At 59.6% G+C, this 17,812-nt stretch overlaps 1 protein-coding gene across 6 annotated transcripts in view; it reads left to right on the top strand.

Annotated features, from left to right (window-relative positions):
- Positions 1–2,705: 2,705 nt before the first annotated feature.
- The window catches only part of Rilpl1 (Rab interacting lysosomal protein like 1), a 31,156-nt gene continuing 16,049 nt past the window's right edge, over positions 2,706–17,812 (top strand). For 2 of the 6 annotated variants that reach the window (XM_047560893.1, XM_047560895.1), the window contains exons 1-4: positions 2,706–3,409; positions 9,641–9,791; positions 15,415–15,533; positions 16,108–16,329. In XM_047560893.1, coding sequence (XP_047416849.1) covers positions 3,101–3,409; positions 9,641–9,791; positions 15,415–15,533; positions 16,108–16,329 — 801 coding nt within the window. In that variant the 5' untranslated portion in view covers positions 2,706–3,100. The remainder of the gene's footprint in view (positions 3,410–9,640; positions 9,792–15,414; positions 15,534–16,107; positions 16,330–17,812) is intronic. The other 4 variants (XM_047560891.1, XM_047560894.1, XM_047560892.1 and 1 more) reach the window with 2 other exon arrangements.

Raw genomic sequence — 17,812 nt, 5'->3', positions numbered from 1 at the left:
TCCACGCACCACGGGCACCCTCTGGGTTCGGCGCCCGGCGCTGTGGGACAGGTTGCTGGATCCACTGTAGTGACCGTACTGTGAGCACCTCCCCTCACATCAGGGGTACCCTCGCGGTGCCTGGAAGGGTCTTTGCAGATGTGACTGAGGAAGGACCTTGAGATGAGAAGATCACCCTGGTTATCCAGGTGGGCCCTGAAGCCAATGGCGGGTCCTCACTAGAGGCCCGGAGGAGACACACACAGAGGGAAGGTCAGCGAAAACCAGGCAGAGCAACGTGACCAAGGAACCTAGGAGCGTCTGGAGCCACCAGGGCCGGGGAGGAGCCCCCACAGCCTTCGGGGGAACGTGGCCTTGATTGAGGACACCTTCATGCTTTGACGTCTGGTCTCCAGAACTTCGAGAGTAAGTTTCTGTGATTTAAGACTCAAAGACTGGGGCTACTGGTCGCTGCAGCGACTGCTTCCTTGGGCGCTGTCCTTGGGCGGGGTGGCCCTGCCCACCTCGGTCAGGTTCCGTGAACACAGGCGGTCAAGGCTTGGCAAGGCTGGAGGAAGGAGGGTGTTCTCCGCACCCCCAGCCAACACCCCCTGGCCTCCCGGCCTCTGCCAGCCGATTCCCCGGCTTCCTCACGGGGCAGCAACCCTACCTCCAGGGTGCTCTAAGGCAGGGTCCCCAAACTCCCTGGTGTCAGGACTCCTTTGTACTCCTGAAGACGGCTGCCGTGGCTGGAGGGTAGCTGGGGTCCCGCACGGCCGAGTCCTGGAAGGCCCTGAGTTTGGTCCCCAGCACCAGGGAAACACAAAACACAAAACCCACCAGACTGAAGGCACTAAAAACTTTTGTTGGGTGGATTGTGTGTGTGTGTGTGTGTGTGTGTGTGTGTGTGCGCGCGCGCGCGCGCGGTTCTGAAGGTTGAACCCGGGCGCTCTACTACTGCGCTACATCCCCAGCCCTTTGTCTTTTTCATTTTGACAGGGTCTCATGAAATTGCTGAGGTTGGCCTCCAACGTGGGATCCTCCTGCCTCAGTCTCCTGAAATTACAGGTGCTTGCCACTGTGCCTGGCAGATTATACCCGTGGATATCAACCATGTTTAGAAATGTAAACCGACTCTTTCAAAAAATATTAAACACAGTAGACATATTACATGTTCACCTACGGGCTTTTAAATAAAAATAACGCTGTGCTCCAAATTAAGCATCCACAGCAGTGGTTTTGTGTTTTTCCTTTGTTTTGTTTTGTACTGGGGATTGAACCCAGAGACTTGTTATCATTGAGCTACATCCCAGTCCTTTTTTACTTTTTATTTTGAGGCACAGACTTGCTTAGGACCTAAAGTGCTGAGGCTGGCCTCAAACTTGTGATCCTCCTGCCTCAGCCTCCTGATTTGCTGTGACTACAGACATGAGCCACCATACCCAGCACTGTCTTGTATTTTTGTAATTTGGTGCCAGGCCCAGCTCATAAAGAGAGCACTGCATCCTTGGGTCTGCTCTGGCATCCAGTCTGCTGGGATTTGCAGTGAACTTACATACATGAAGAACATCCAGCCTAATACTGCTATCTTCTGGGAAAAGGGACAACTTTGTTGAGATCTTTGGCTACTGTGGACCCCCTGCAGGCCTCATGCCACACTGAGAACCCACAGAATTAGGATTAAACGAGGTGACATTTGTATAGCACAGAATAATGCTCGACACATGGTAAAATCATATTTCATATTTATATACATAAACATATATAATTTAGCACTGCATATTTTTTAGCCAAATGTAAAGTCGATATTCAATGCTTTTTAATATATATTTTAGTTTGTAGATGGACGCAATACCTTTATTTTGTTGATTTATTTTATGTGGTGCTGAGGATGGAACCCAGGGCCTCACGCGTGCCAGGCAAGTGCTGCACCACTGAGCCACAACCCCAGCCCCTCAACATTTTCTAAGGTCGAAAAAAAATTGTTCTTTTCTTTTTCTTTTTTCGGTGCTGGGGCTTGAACCGGGATCCTGCACGGACTAGGAAATGCTCTGCCCCGAGCGACACCTCCCGCCTTTACATTTTTTTCCCTAATCAACATGTGCCAGGGCGGGGTGGCCCTGATGGCTACAGGGCTCTCGAGAGCTGGTCCTCAAGGACTGAGAGCCCACAGCGCGGGCGTGGAGGCTACCCTGTAATTAGAGTGTCCCCGCTCCGGAGGCCGAGCGCACTCCAGCTGGGGACGGCTGGTGGGAGTCCGGGGGTCCCTTACCCAAGCGTGGGGAGCGGGAAGGGCGCGTGGCAGGAACGGCTCTCCCGGGTGGGTCGGGGTCTGCCGCCAAGTGGACTTAGCAAGGCCGAAGGGACAGGCGGCTCGGGACGCGAACCCCGGCCTCTCCTTCGCGGAGAAGGGGAGTCCGAGTCACGAGGAGGAGGGCGGCCGGCGGCCCTGGGCACCGCGGATCCGCGCTCGTGCGTCCCTCCCCGGGGTCACCCTGCGGGAGCGCGGCAGGCGCCGCCCGCTGCTCCGGCGAGCCGATCGGCGCGGGGCCCGCGGGCCGGGGTCCCACGCGCTGCCCGGGCGCAGCGCCGTCCCGCGCCCACCGCCGGCGCCTCGGCGCCTCGCCCAGGCGACGTCCCCGCCCCCCGGCGGCGAGCCGTCCGGCGCGCCAGGCGGCGCCGCCACCCCCTCCGCCGGCCGGCCGACCCCTCCCTGGCGGCGGGAGGAGGAGCCAGGCGCGGGGAGCGAGGGCGGCGGGCCGGGGGCGGCGGGCGGGGCGCGCGCCTCTGCGGGGCCGCGGCCGCCGCTCTCCCCGCGCCGCGCAAGTTTCCCCGAGGCGCCGCCCGCCCTTCCTCCGGCGGCGGCCGGGCTCCCGCAGGACCCGCGCCTCCATTGCGCCCAACTCGGCTCCAACTTGGGAGGCGCCGGGCCTGCGCACGCGCGCGCCCCGCGCCCTCGGCCGCGCGCCCGCCGCCCGCCGCGCCCCCGGGGCGCCCTGGCCGCGGGCCCGCCGAGCGGACGGCCCGGCGCGGCGCGGGGTGGGCCCGGCCGGCGCTGCCCTGGCCGCGGCCGGCAAGTTTGGGAGTTGCACTAGTTGGCGGGGGAGAGGCCCGAGCGGCCATGGAGGAGGAGCGGGGGTCGGCGCTGGCGGCCGAGTCGGCGCTGGAGAAGAACGTGGCCGAGCTGACCGTCATGGACGTGTACGACATCGCGTCGCTCGTGGGCCACGAGTTCGAGCGGGTCATTGACCAGCACGGCTGCGAGGCCATCGCGCGCCTCATGCCCAAGGTCGTGAGGGTCCTGGAGATCCTGGAGGTGCTGGTCAGTCGCCACCACGTCGCGCCCGAGCTGGACGAGCTGCGCCTGGAGCTGGACCGCCTGCGCCTGGAGAGGATGGACCGCATCGAGAAGGAGCGCAAGCACCAGAAGGTGGGCAGTGGCCGCAGTCCGCGCACCCGGGCGGGGGGCTCTGGGACCCCACGCCCCTTCAACTTGCGCAACTCGCAGGTGGCCGCGATGCGGCTGTGCGTGCAGGGACTCGACCAAGGAAAGGCGGCTTGCTCCCTTTCTCAGCCCTGAGGGTCTGCCAGGCGCGCCCAGGGCTGGAGCGTCCAGGGCTGAGGTTAAGGCAGGAAGCATCCAGTCCGCCCTGGGTGAGGGACGGAGGCCCCTGACCCTCTCTGACAAGCCAGGGGCAGTTGGCCTGTATCACCAAGAGACTCAGAGCACTTCTTTAGCGTCAGACCTGAGTGCCAGTGCCACCTTCACCCCCTTAGTAGGTGTGTGACCTTGGGTAAGTTGCTGAACCTCTCTGTGCTTTGTCGCCTCATCTGTTAAATGATGATCAAAATAGAACCCACGGTTCTTATTAAATGTGATGATGTAGGTAAAGCGCTTAGATATTATTATTCTCTTCCCCAGGCCAAATAAGTCCCCTGCCCTTCAGAGTGACCCTAGGAGACATTACACCAGTCACACCAGAGCCCTTTTTTTTTAAATCCTACCCCGGGTGCCCCCAGAGCAGTGATATGTGACCTCCAAGCCACTAAGCCTCCAGTCTCTGGGCTTACATGTGCAACTTTCTTCCCAGGGTTCCCTTAGACCTGTATTCTGAACTGCTTTTCCTGCCTTGATTTTATCTTCAGTCCTCACAGAACTCTGTGAGGTAGGACTTCATTTTACAGATGAGGAAACAGAGGGTCAGAGTCGGGAGGAATGTGTCCTGTGAGCCATGAGAGAGTCCCAGGCCCAGTGGAGGTAATTCAGTGTCTCCTCCTGCTCTGCTGAAATTGGGGGAAGGGGTTGATTTGGGGCTGCTCTAGGGACTGGCCTGCGCCCCGGGAGCAGAAGTCTTTTTGAATCGGGGCCTCCCCACTGTCCAGACGAGGTGCCTGGGGAACAGGAAGTGGGAGACGTGTGGTTTCCTGCCCTAACCTCAGGCCTGGAGCTCCTGGCAGACCCTCCAGAATGAGAATGGGAGGAAACGCCTTTCCTTGGGGGGTCGGAGCAGGCCCTGGCTTGCTGGGTGGCCTCAGGAAGTACAGTTGACCTCTCTGAACCTCTCTGGCAGGCCATCATCCATGGAATGCTGGGAGGAATCTGTGTTTTCAAGGAAAATGGCCACAGCTGGGTATGCGCAGCCGTGAGCCCGGGTGACTATGAAGACCACTCACGGCCAGGGCCGCCGTGTTGGTCCTCAGGGATCCTGTGCCCTGGGGTCAGGAGGAAATCGGAGCCCCTACGGGTTGGGTGACCAAGGTCACACTGGGAACTTGAACATGCCCAAGTCCTGTGATTAGTTTCAAGATTCCTGGGAGCAGGGACTTCAGAGCCGGAGAGCCTGGTTTCAAATTGCAGCACTCACAGGCTGTGTGATCCTGGGCAAGTCACCTAACTGCTCTGTGCCTCGGTTTCCTCAGCTGTAAAGTGGGTTAACCGGGTCCCCAGCTTGTAGGTGGGGGTTAATACGCATGGAGGGCTCAGACCAGAGCCTGCCTAGCAGGGGCTTTGCGGCGAACCCTCACCGAGGTGCCCAGAGGCTAAGATGGGGACCCCCCACCCCAGACACCTCCGCTCCTGCCCCGGGTGCCTCTGTCTCTCCCACGGGCCCTGGAGGAAGGGAGCTGAAATCGTCCCCTGAAGCTGCCGTTAATTTCAGGGCCCGAAGCTCAGCCCAGGTCCCACAGAAGCCCTGGGGCGGAGACTCTAGTCCTGCCCCTGCTGGGCTGGCACCGGGAGCCGCCGTCACCAGGCCTGAGGCTGGAGGGTCCTTAGCCAGCTGCACTTGTTGCTTCTGGAATGCGGTCAGCTCACGGCCCTGGGTGTCCAGGCGGGCGTGTTTGTAAACAGGGCGTCAGCAGCAGCCCTGCCCTTGCCGTTCTTGGAGGAGGAGAGACTCCTGGCGATCCTTCTCGGCTCTGATGATCCTTCAGGGTGCCATCTCCACGAGAATGTTGTGAGTGAGCGGTTGGTGTGTCCTGTCCTCCGCTCCCGCCTTCCTTCCCTCCCGCGGCCAGCCGAGTCTGGCGGCAGTGGCCGTCCACCCACAGACCCCTGGGCTCGCTCAGCTCTGCCCAGCCGACAGCCTAGGCCGCAGACCTGTTCTCTTCTTTCTGTTGCTCAGTCTGCAACACTGTTCCTGCGCCACAGCTGCAAGGTGCCCTCCGGTGACGGTGACGGTGACGCAGGGCAGAGCAAAACCGGGTCCTCATGTCAGGCAGCGGGAGGGTGATGGGGTGACAGAAGACAGGGAAAACTCCACCATCTTTATTTTATTTTATTTATTTAGTTTTGGGGGTACTGGGGATTGAACTCTGGGGCCCTCAACCCCTGAGCTCCATCCCCAGCCCTATTTTGTATTTTATTTAGAGACAGGGTCTCACTGAGTTGCTTAGTGCCTCGCTTCTGCTGAGGCTGGCTTTGAACTCATGATCCTCCTGCCTCAGCCTCCCAACCCTCTGGGATGACAGGCATGCGTCACTGTGCCTGGCATGACAGTCTTTAGAAAGCAGTGGCTGTGTGGATGCAACCGTATAGACATAAGCAGCCCGCACGCCCATGTACCTGCCCTGTCTCAACACAGGTGTTTCTCAAGAACCTACTATGGACCAGGCACTGTTCTGGGCATTGGGTGGTTGCAGTGACCATGACAGACAAAGGCTCTTGCCTTTTAGTTCATCGAAATAGAATGTGACGGTCAAGTGTGGAGGTGCACACCTGTAATTCCATTAACTTGGGAGGCTGAGGCAGGAAGATTGCAAGTTCAAGGCCAGCCTCACCAACTTAGTGAGGCCCTAAGCAACTCAGTGAGACTCTGTCTCTAAATAAAAATTAAAAGGACTGCAGATGAAGCTCAATGGTGAAGTGCCGCTGGGTTCCATCCCCAGTACCAAAAAATAAAAGAAATAGAATGTGGCAGACTGGGGATGAGGCTCAGTCTGGCCTGCATGAGGCCCTGGGTTTGATTTCCAGCACTATAAAAAAGAAAGAAAGAAAGATACAGAACGTGGTAAAAGAACAGAAGAGGTGAAATTCACTGTACTTTAAAGAGCCTGGTCTGTCCAGAATGTTTTCATCCCAGCGTACATTCGCTCAGTGCGAAGGTCGTCGAGGGGACGCTGCTGCGTCTTTCCTCCCTCTGCCTTGTTGAGCTCTGGTGTGTGTCTGGCCTCTCCTGCCTGCTGCATCCAGACCAGCCTCCTTTCAAGGCTGACAGGCACAGGTTACTTGCGGCTGCTCTGTCGCTGCTACAATTCTCATGTGAGAAGGTAGATTGTTTTAGATTTTATTTTTGGTGCTGGGGGTTGAACCCAGGGGCACTTTACCACTGAGCCACATCCCCGGCCCTTTTTATTTTTTATTTTGCGGTAGGGTCTCACTAAGTTACTCTGGTTGGCCCCAGACTTGTGATCCTCCTGCCTTGGCCTCCTGAGTAGTTGGGGTTATAGGCGAACTGCATGCGGCTAGAAGGGGCGTTTTTTTGTGTTTGTTTTTGGTACGGGGGACTGAACCCACTTCACCTCAGAGCCACATCCCCAGCCCGTTTTTCTATTTTCTTTAGAGACAGGGTCTGGCCGAGTTGCTAAGTGCCTCGCTGAGTTGCTGAGGCTGCCATTGAACTCACCATCCTAGGAAGTAATTTTTTTAAAAACATATCAGATTGTGATTAAGTGCCATGAAGGAAATCAAACAGGGAGACCTGAAAGGGACTGACCAGTGGAGGTGTACTAGACGGGGAGACAGGAGGTCTTCTCCGAGGAGGTCCTTCTGAGCTGAGATTCGAGTGCAGTGCAGGAGCCAGCCACAGAGAGGTCTGGGGGAGGCTCTAGGTTGCAGACACCGCAGGTGCAAAGGTCCTGGGGCAGGAATGCATGTAGCTCCGCGAAGAACACAAATAAGGCCAGCGTGGCTGGAGCCGAGGGAATGAGAGAGAGGACCAGTGGGAGGTGGGAGGAGCGGCCCTGGTAGGCTGGAGAAGGGGTTTGAGGACGGCTGGTGCTGAGAGAAGTCAAAGGACCTGATGGGTCAGCAGGAACTTCCGGCAGCAGCCTTTTCAGCTGCATGAGACGGGATTAAATTCCCCCCGGTCAGCCCAGGGGCAAGGACCTGCTCTCTGACGTGGACCTCAGAAGGGAACAGAAGAACAGAAAGCTGACGTCCATTCTTCATCTCCTGTGGCTTCCCGCCCCTGAGTGGCTCAGGCGGCTGAGGCTGAGGCTGAGGCCGGAGGGTTGCCAGTTGCAGGCCACCTGGGCAGCTCAGGAAGACCTCGCTCCAAAGAAAAAGCGGCCGGCGTGGTGTGCACGCGTCAGCCCGGCCTCTGGGGACTCAGGCGGGAGGGTTGTAAATTCAAGGTCTCAAAATAAAAAGGGCTGGGCATGTAGCTCAGTGGTGAAGCACCTCTGGGTTCAATCCCTGGTACCTCAAAAAATTAAAAATAAAGTGACCCCACAACCAACCCCCCCCAAAAGTAAAAACAGCCTAGATTTATTCCTGGACTGGACAGTGCCGTCCCTGACACGTGGATACCATGTAATACAGCATCTGGGTCCACGGGGATAAGAGCCATGTGGATAATACTGGCTGAAGTTCTGCGGGAGGGAAGTCGGGTCCAGGTGCCAGGGCTGGGGGCGGCTGCGGGACAGCGCGTGCTTACCCCGGGGCAGCCTGGTTTGACCCCAGCACCTCACACAAATAGTAACGACGGTAAAGTAAATCCAAGGCGTGAGGGAGGCTCTGTTCCTCCTGGAGGTTCCAGAGGACAGTCCATGCCTTTGCCTTTTCCAACTGCAGGACACCGGCTGCAGTCCTGGGTGTGCGGCGCCTTCCTCTGTCTTCACAGCCAGCGTGGCAGCATCTTCAGATCTAACCCAGATCTCTGTTTCGAGGCTGCGTGGCCTCTAACTCTGAACCTGGCTCCCCTTCCTCCCTCTTATGAGGACCCCGTGACACAGACCCACCCTGATCATGCAGGACCAACCCCGCCTCAAGATCCTTGACTTAGCCAGGCGCAGTGGCCCTCGCCTATAATCCCAGCGGCTCGGGAGGCTGAGGCAGGAGGATCACTAGTTCAAAGCCAGCCTCAGCAACTTAGCGAGGCCCTAAGCAACTCAGCGAGACCCTGTCTCTAAATAAAACACAAAAAAAGTGGGGGTTGCTGGGGATGTGACTCAGTGATCTAGTGCCCCCAGGGTCTGTCCCCAGTATCTAAAAGAAAAGAAATGTGCTCATGTAACCGGCAGCCTTTTTATGCCCGTGAGGTATTTTGTGTCTGAATACAACACGTTTTTTTTTAACCTGCTCGTCAGTCGGTGGACCTCCAGTTGTTTCCGCCTCAGGCCGCCATGTGCATGCACACCCATGTGTTTGTGTGGACGTGTGTCTTCGCCCTTCTGTTTCCACAAGCTACCATTGGAGCTGCCGCTTCATGTCCTTGTCACCACTTGTGATTATCTGTGGCTCTTGGTTACAGCCATCCACAGATTACCGGTTTTGTTGTTGTTTGTGGTCCTGGGGATGGAACTCAGGGCTACTTTACTGCTGAGCCACATCCCCAACCCTTTTTTATTTTGAGACCCTCGCTAAGTTGCAGAGGCTGACCTCTAACCGTGATCCTCCTGCCTCAGCCTCCCGAGTAGCAGAGCAGTCCTGTGCCATTGCACTGGCCATAGGATACTTTTAATGGACTGATCTTGTTTCTCCCCACATCTGCCTCGTGGACCTGTATGTTTTGGTTCCCAAATGAGAGAATTGGTGGCTCTGAGTGGTTCAGCCAGTTGCTCCAGGCGCCTGAAGAGAAGCTGTGGGGCAGTGGCCCTGGCGTCCTGGGCGTCTTGGGGTCTCTGCAGCCTCTTTGTCCCTTGCAGAGAGGTTTATCCAACTGTCTGTTCAAAGACCAGAGGCCATGACCCCCCAGGGGTGGCTGGGACCCTGTGGCCTGGGGCTGGTGACTGAAGGGCAGTTCCAGCTGGCGCTAAGGGCCCTGGTCCCCGATTGATGCCGGCATCAGACGGGTGCCTGCGGCCTTTTCCATCCTTCTGCCCAAGGCCTGGTTCTCACGGGAACGGGGCGGCCCGGAGCCCCAGCCCCCTGAGATGCTCCCGAGGGGCGGGGGCGAGGCCGCTGCCCGGGCTGACCGTGACCGCCCGTCCCTGCCGGCAGGAGCTGGAGCTGGTGGAGGACGTGTGGCGGGGGGAGGCGCAGGACCTCCTCTCCCAGATCGCGCAGCTGCAGGAGGAGAACAAGCAGCTGGTGACCAGCCTCTCCCACAAGGACGTCGGCTTCCCGGAGGAGGAGTTCCAGAAGCACGAAGGTAAGAGGGCCGCCGGGGGGCGGGGGTGAGGCGGAGGACCCCTCCCACGGGGACAGAAACCACGGGACAGAAGGCGGCGTGGCTGCAGGGCCGGCCGCACGGCAGACGAGCTGGACCAGGGGCGCAGGAGGGACCTGCAGCTTCCACAGGGACAGGGGCCGTCACAGCCGAGCCTAGCGAGGGGACAGTGCGAGCCCTGCAGGTACCTAAGCCAAGAAGCAAGTGGTGCAGAGGCCCTGGGGCAGGAGCGAGAGACCAGGGAGGCCAGTGTCCGGGGAGGAGGGCCCCGGCCGGGGGCCAGCAGGCCACATCACCTGGCCCCGCAGACACCGAGCTGTGGTCTCTGGGAAGAGATGTGAGGCTCTTGGCACTCGGTTGCCAGAGGCAACTGGGGACAGTGGCCCAGGTCTGACGGGCCCTGGGGCCACTCCACCGTCACATCCTGTGGGCGGCGACCCAGAGCCCTCAGGCTCTCTGCTGCTGCTTGGGAGACAAGGTGGTCGGTGGGTTCCAGCTGGGCCTCGGGCACCCCATCTGCCCTGGATTGGCCAGCAGGTCAGAGCCTGTCCTCTCAGGCCTCAGGAGACTCCTGGGGTCAGCAGGGCACAGACCTGTCATCCCAGCTGTTTGGGGGGCTGAGTGAGAAGAATGGAGGGTTCAAAACCAGCCTCAGCAACTTAATGAGGCCCTAAACAACTAGTGAGACCCTGCCGCTAAATACAGGATGCAGGGGCTGGGCTGGGGCTCAGCGGTGGAGCGCTCACCTGGCACACGCGAGGGCCTGGGTTCCATCCTCAGCACCACCTAAAAATAAAAACAAAAAAATACAGAGGGCTCGGGATGAAGCTCAGTGGTTAACGCCCCTGGGTTCAATCCCCAGTGCCAAAAAAAATGGGGACAGGCGGTGGGGTGATTGTGGCTCGGTGGTGGAGCACATGCCTGGTGTGTGTGAGGCCCTGGGTTTTGTCCCCAGTGACACACACACACACACACACACACACAGGCACAAAGACTTGGATTGTGTCAGTCATAGAGATTGGAAGTAAAAAACAGGGCAGAGATACTCCAAAGGAAAGCTGTGTGAATGTAAGAAAAAAAATGTCTTTTCAGGCAAAAACACCGTTCGAGGGTTACTTCATAACGATAAAAAATTCAGTTCTCCAGGAAGAGCTGGTGATTTTCAAATTTGCATGCACTTAATAATTTATCCTAAAAGCGTATTTTTAGCCAGGTGTGGTGGCGCACGCCTGTAACCCCAGCTTCTCAGGAGGCGAGGCAGCCGGATCACAAGTTCAAAGCCAGCCTCAGCAACTTAAAGAGGCCCTAAGCAACATATTAAGACTCTGTCTCAAGATAAAAAATAAAAAGGGCTGGGGATGTGGCTCAGTGGTTAAGCAGCCCTACATTCAAGCCCTGGGTACAAAAAATTAAAAAAAAAAAAAAAGCGTATATATGTTTTATTATGTTTTTAAGAAAAATACTTTTAATTATAGATGGATATGATATCTTTATTTTTTAAATTTATTTTTGTGTGGTGCTGAGGATCACACGTGCTCACAGGTGCCAGGCAAGCGCTCTACCACTGAGCCACACCGTAGACCCTGTGTTATTTTTAAAAGTGGACAGAAGGATGTCCAAGCTCGGCCAGTCCATGAAGACCATGGTGGGTTAGTGCAGAGGAGGGGCAGCATCGGCAATGGGCTTGGCATCCTGGGAGCTTTGGCAGCACGGGCTTGCTCTGCCCCGTCGGGGGTCTGCCTCCTCGGGTTTTGTGCAGGTGGGATCAGCGGACTCGGTCTTCGAGTCTGATCCTCTTACCAGGTAATGTTCCAGCTCCATCCCTTTTTGAGCGCTGTCAGCAGTTACCTTGTTCTCTGTGGCTGAATGCTACTCCGTTTTAGGGATGGAGCACAGCGCTTGGACTCGGGTTCTTTCCCCCTTGGCTGCCCTGCGCCTTTGTCCGCAGGCATTTGTGTGGCTGTTCTGGGTTCGGTGGGCTGGCGTCTGGGAGCAGAATTGCTGGGCTGTGCGGGAACTAATTTTGAACTTAACTGAGGTGCCTGAAGCGTGACATTTCCTCAGGGCACACGAGGCCTCCACCAATAACCTGGGAACTGCCCTGCCTGCCCCCCTGAAGCCCCAGAGGCTGAGCTGCCCCGGGCCTGGTTCCATCAGCTCTGAGCTGCCCCAGGCCGGTTCCATCAGGCCGCTCCCCAGCCGCAGTCCCAGCCGGGCTGTCAGGAAGCAGCTGTGTGTGCACTTAATCTGAGAGGCTCTTCAGTGGCCTGAGGATGGCTCCAGCTCCCGAGGGTGGCCTGGGGGGCCTGGACTCTGCCGGCCGGCAGCCACGGGTGGGGTCCCACAGACAGGTCCCCCAGAGAAGGAAGCCGGAGGTTGAACCTGTGCCAGGTGTGACTCAGCAGGTGCCGGGCGGAGGATTTGGGGGTGCAGCTGTCTGAATGCTGGGGCGGGAACCTGTAATGCACTCTCCAAGCCAGGGGACCGGGAGGCGGCTCTGCAGGTCAGCTCAGTCCTCGGGAGCGGAGGGACTCGACCGCACCGTCCAGGCGGACTGAGGGGAGCGGGAAGCGCCCGCGGTAGAATTAGTACTTAGGAAGAAGCTAAGGGACAGGAGGCAGCGGTCTCAAGGCCCCTTCCGCGATTCCCCGTGGGAATCGCGGAGAGGGTCAGTGGGGCGTTTTGCATGTTTTCGTACTGAGTCTTGGGGGGCTGCGAACACGCCACGTGGTCCGCCGTCTTGGCCACTGTCAAGTGCACGTGATAAGCGCACTGTCACCAGGAGCCTTCCTCCTGCAAAACTGAGGCTTCGCAGCACAGAGCTAGCGCCCCGGCCGGCACCGCCAGGCCTCCCGCCCCGCACCCGGGGGCCTGCAGCAAGCGGTTCCTGTGCTGCGCGTCTGGCCCACTTGGCCTTGGTAATGACCCGGAGGGATTTCCTCCTCTTGGGTGAGGTGAACAGCTCTCCGCTCTCCGTCAGGTGCTGGGCTGCACCTTTTTTTTCATCCATTCGCCCATCAGGGACCCGTGTGTCTGTGGCCCGTGGCACCTGTGGCTGGGGACAGGCCCCTTTCCCATCGTGGAGATGGCTGGTGGAGCCCCCGCCGCAAGGAGCGCTGGACCCAGGCTGACCGACTGCAGTCCCAGGCGGCCCTTACAGCTGGGTCTCTGGGGAGGGTCACTTACGGGTCCAGTCCTCAGGTCCCAGCTGTTCCAGGGTCAGCGCTCAATAAAAGACATCCCCAAGGGCGGCTGTTGACTTTCCCTCCCAGCTGAACCCAGAATTGCTTGGTATGAATTTCAGCCCAGTGGACGCCGGCGGGCACCCCCTCTGGGCCTTTCCCCGGTGTCTGCTGTGTGGGTTTCCTGGGGCTGCCATGACCCGTTGCTGTAAGAAACTGGGCGGCTTCAGCAAGGAAACGTGGCCTCTCACAGGCCAGAGTGCGAGGTGTCCGTGCCCCAGGGCCAGAAGCTCTGAGGGAGGATGGCTCTGTTGGCTCAGCTCCTTGCTGTGACCATCAGACGCGGCAAGGTCAAGGTAGAGGAGGGGAAATTTACTTTGGCCCGCCGTTCCCGAGGCTCAGTCTATGCAATGCGGGCTCCGTGGCTCTGGGCCCAGGTGAGGCGGAACTCCACGGGGGGTTGGGTGGGCGTTTCAGAGGACAAGACGGAAGCCCAGAGCACACCCCAGGGACCTCGCCTCCAGCCACACCTGCTGCCTGCAGTGCCACCCCCTCATCCCTGTCCCCACTAACGCACTGCTCGGCTGAAGGCCTTCTTTTGGGGGGGTGTGGCTACTAGGGGTCGAACCCTGGGAGCCGCACCCCTGAGCCTCCCCCAAACCTTTTCATTTTTTATGTTGAGACAGGGTCTCACAAACTTGCTTGGAGTCTCACTAAACCGCTGAGGCTGGCCTTGAACTTGCGACCCGCTGGCCTCAGTCTCTAGTTGCCGGGATGACAGGCGTGTTCCCTCGAGTCAGAGGTTAAAGCCTCTGAACCCAGTGATTTCGCCTCTGCAGATTCTTGCCTTGCCTCACGCAGGAGTGTGTTGGGGACACTTCAGATCTAAGCCACGGCTCCTCCCTGGCCCCTTTGGCTCCCCTCAGGCCCCTGCCCTGCGGCTGTCACCCCGTCCCTGCCCCGGCTCCCATGGCCACCTCCTCTGTCTCATCTCCATCCTTTCCCTTTTAGGGACGTCGGTCGCTGGGCCTAGGGCCCGCCTCCCCAGTGCCCTGAGTTCCTCTTCGCTAACCGCGTCTTTCCTTTCTTTTGGCGGAGCTGGGGATGGAACCCAGCCTAAATGTGCCTGGCCTGTGTGGCACTCGGTCCAGCTTCCCGCAGCCACCGTCCGCACTGGGTCCCGTGTCACTTGTTGTGTCTGCCGTGCCCCCGCCTCCCCCATGACTCGCTCAGGATCGCGTACCCAGCAGCTGCTCGATAAATAGTTGAGGACGGCCTTCCGGGGTGTGGACGTCCAAAAAGCCCTGCGTCACTCGCAGCAGGTGGTCCCGTCTGGGAGCAGTGGGCTGGCGCTGGCCCCAGTGCCATGGCCTGTTGACCTCCCGCAGCCTCCTGAGTCTTGGCGAGGCGGCCTCGCCGGGTGGAAAGGAGGCCCTGCGTTTGAGTCCCAGCGCTGCACGCTGCCGGCGCAGCCTCTCTGAAGAGTCTGGCCTTGGGCCTCAGCCTCCCGTTTCTCAAAATGGGGCTAATGCCACCTCCAAGGGTTGGGAACGAGATCAAACAGGGGAGCATGCAGGAGGAGCCTGTCCCTGTCCCTCAGCCAGCCTGCGTGTGGGCGGGACGGCTCCCCTCGCGGGTGTCGCTGGGCAGCCCGGCTCCGCAGGGCAGGCAGGCCTCACCGTGTGGCGGATCACACGCTCGGGAGGACGCGGGCTGCTGGTGCCCGTGCAGGAGGGGGCGGTGGGAAGACCCCGTTGGGGCCGGGCAGCAAATCCGCCCGTCGTTTGTGCCCCCTGGGTTCACGCATGCGGCACCGTCCTCCGTCCAGTAACCGTGGCCGGCGGTGTGATGGGGAGGGTCAGCCGCGGCCTGTCCTGCTGGCCCACCCGTCTGCTGGGGCTGGCGCAGGGTCAGGGTGGATGGCCGTGAGCAAGGCCGCCCTGGGCAGCAGCCCCTGACCACTCGCTGTGCCAGGCGCATCCTCAAGGCCTGTGTGTCACTCGTCCAGCCTCAGAGCAGCCCTGGGGGAGGTACGGTCACCTCCCCACTTTATAGAGGAGGAAACTGAGGCTGAAAGAGGAGCGCCCAGAGCCACACGGGCAGCAGGTGGCAGAGCCAGCCCTGGAGCCAGCGCCTGGCCGGCCCGGGGCTCTGCCTTCTCTCCTCCATGACAGAACCGCTGCGTTGCGGGGGTCAGGGAGGCGCCCGCGTGCAGGTGGGGCCGGACTGAGGCCGAGCCTGGAGGCCGCAGGGAAGGGTGGGAGTCTGGGCAAAGGCCCTGAGGCGGATGAACCGGGAGGGACCAGGGGACCAGGCAGGTGCTGGGCAGCCACAGTGGCGGGTGGCGGAGGCGCTGGAGGGGGCTGGTTCCGGGCGGAGCAGCTGCTGCGGCAGGAGGAATCACGGGCGGGTGTCCTTCCCAGGCATGTCGGAGCGCGAGCGCCAGGTGATGAAGAAGCTGAAGGAGGTGGTGGACAAGCAGCGGGACGAGATCCGGGCCAAGGACCGGGAGCTGGGCCTGAAGAACGAGGATGTCGAGGCCGTAAGTGGCGGCACCAGCACGAGCCTGGACCCTCCCCTCCCGAGGTTCCCGTCTCGTTCGCTGGTCTCCGAGGGTGGGCATCCTTGGAGGCTCAGCCTCCAATCATTATTAGTGGAGTCTCCACTGGAAGCACAGAAGGGAACGGGCATGGCCAGAGACCCCCCTGGGCAGGTCCCAGGGCCCTGGGGCTTCCTCTAGCCCACCTGCTTTGTGCCTGTGTAAGGCAGACTCAGCAGGGTCCTGGCTGCTCCCGGGGCCTACGGTGTCTCCGTGTCTCCGCCTGAATCGGATAATGACCCTCCTTATTGAGGCATGTAATTTCCATCTGTTGGGAAATTGTTGTAAGGTATTGATTCTAACAAGACACTGCGCTTCCATCTGCCATAAAGTTACCTTAGTAAATATATGAATTGCCCATCTCTGGTCTCAAGAGTCCTAAGAACATGAACAACTTTTAAACAAGTAAAGATCAATAGAATGCCTGGCATACCAGAAGATGGTTTGCTCTTGTGCAGTGCACATCCTGAGCTACTGTCCCTGGCAGCCCTACACAATGACGTCCCTCTTTCTACAGCTGCAGCAGCAGCAGACGCGGCTAATGAAGATCAACCACGACCTTCGACACCGGGTCACAGTGGTAGAAGCCCAGGGGAAGGCCCTAATCGAACAGAAGGTGGAGCTGGAGGCAGATCTGCAGACCAAGGAGCAGGAGATGGGCAGCCTGAGGGCAGAACTTGGGAAGCTTCGAGAAAGGCTACAGGGAGAGGTCAGCCAGAACGGGGAAGAGGAGCCGGAGGTGAGCTGGAGGGGGCGCTGAGGCGTGGGGGAGGGTGTCGGGACTGGCGGGAGGCAGGCAGAGTTGCCTTGTTTTCTCCATTGGACGTAAGACAGTGGAGGAACAGAGAGGAGCTGCGGGCCTGAAGACACACAGCTGGACAGAGGCTAGCTGGGCCTGGAACTCGAGCGCCGGGGGCTCAGGTCAGACACCAGCCTCACTCACTCATTCAGATAATTGGCGGCCCCGTGGCAGACACGGGGGTGACAGGGTGGGCAGACACTGGCCTGGTCCCTGTCCACGTGGAGCCCACAGTTGAGCAGGGGAGACAGCCGCTGGCCAGTGGTCACATACCGTGTGGCCCAGCGATGCCCTTCTGGACAAGCCTGGAGAGTGGGCCCGTGTGTCCATACAGAAACCCCTGCGTGGACGTTCACAGCAGTTCATAGACGTCCATCCATCGGCCATCAGTTGGGCTGATTGATGAACAAGCAAAGCAGGGCCCGTTCATTCGGTAGCGTTCAGCCCCAGAGCCCTGAAGCCGGGGCTGTAATCCCAGTGGCTGGGGAGGCCGAGGCAGGAGGATCACAAGTTCAAAGCCAGCCTCAGCACTTAGCGAGGCCCTGTCTCTAAATAAAAGATAAAAGGGCTGGGGCTGGGGCTCGGTGGAAGTGCCCTTGCGTTCAATCCCAAGAATGAAAGCCAAAAGCAGTGCGGGCAGGGGGCTGGGCGCCTCAGAGGCCGGGGGGCCAGGTTGGGCACAGCGGCCGCCTCTGCTGGGGAGGGGACTGCAGTGGGGAGTCCTGTCAGCCTGGGTCCCTCACGGCAGAGCTGGAGAAGGGGCGTTTCTTGGCAGGTCATCGATTAGTCAGAGGGAGACGGGAGGAGGGCAGGTGAGTCGGAGCGGGTGGCTTGGAGGTCACCGCCCCAGGCCTGGGAGCGCAGTCCCACGGGGCCTCTAAAAAGCCCACAGAACACCCCAGAACCCTCTCTCTGCAGCAGGACGTTCGGGGACAAGCTCCTGTCCCCAGGTGGCCAAGGGTGGCCAAGGGTGGCCGCGAGGGTGTGATCTCCCCCACGTCCCCAGCAGATGCCTGGGCGGAAATGCGGAGACCAGCAGCGCGTGCCTGAGGCAGCCCCGCGTGAGGTGGTGCCCGACACGCCTGGTGTGCCAGGAACAGCAGGGGCAGCTGGCGGGGCGGGGCGGGTGGGGTCTGCAGGAGGAGCAGCTCCTGGGCTGGAGTCAGGGTCTGCGCCCAGGTCTGCCGCGGGCACGCGGGGAGGAGGAGTCTGTATCCTGTGGTCCCCGGAATTGAACCCAGGGCCCTGCGCCTGCTGGGCACACCCCTGAGCTGCATCCCCGCCTCCCGGCCTTTCCATTCAGAGACAGGGTCCTGCTGACTTGCCCAGGCTGCCTTCAAACTTGTGGTCCTCCTGCCTTGACCTCCTGAGTGGCCGAGAGTGCAGGAGTGTGCTTGGGAGGAATCTTTAAAGGAACAGGCTA

This window comes from Sciurus carolinensis, chromosome 8 (assembly GCF_902686445.1).
Source record: "Sciurus carolinensis chromosome 8, mSciCar1.2, whole genome shotgun sequence".
Taxonomy (NCBI): domain Eukaryota; kingdom Metazoa; phylum Chordata; class Mammalia; order Rodentia; family Sciuridae; genus Sciurus; species Sciurus carolinensis.
The sequence above is the reverse complement of the archived record's forward strand: the minus strand, read 5'-3'. Positions and strand labels throughout refer to the sequence as shown.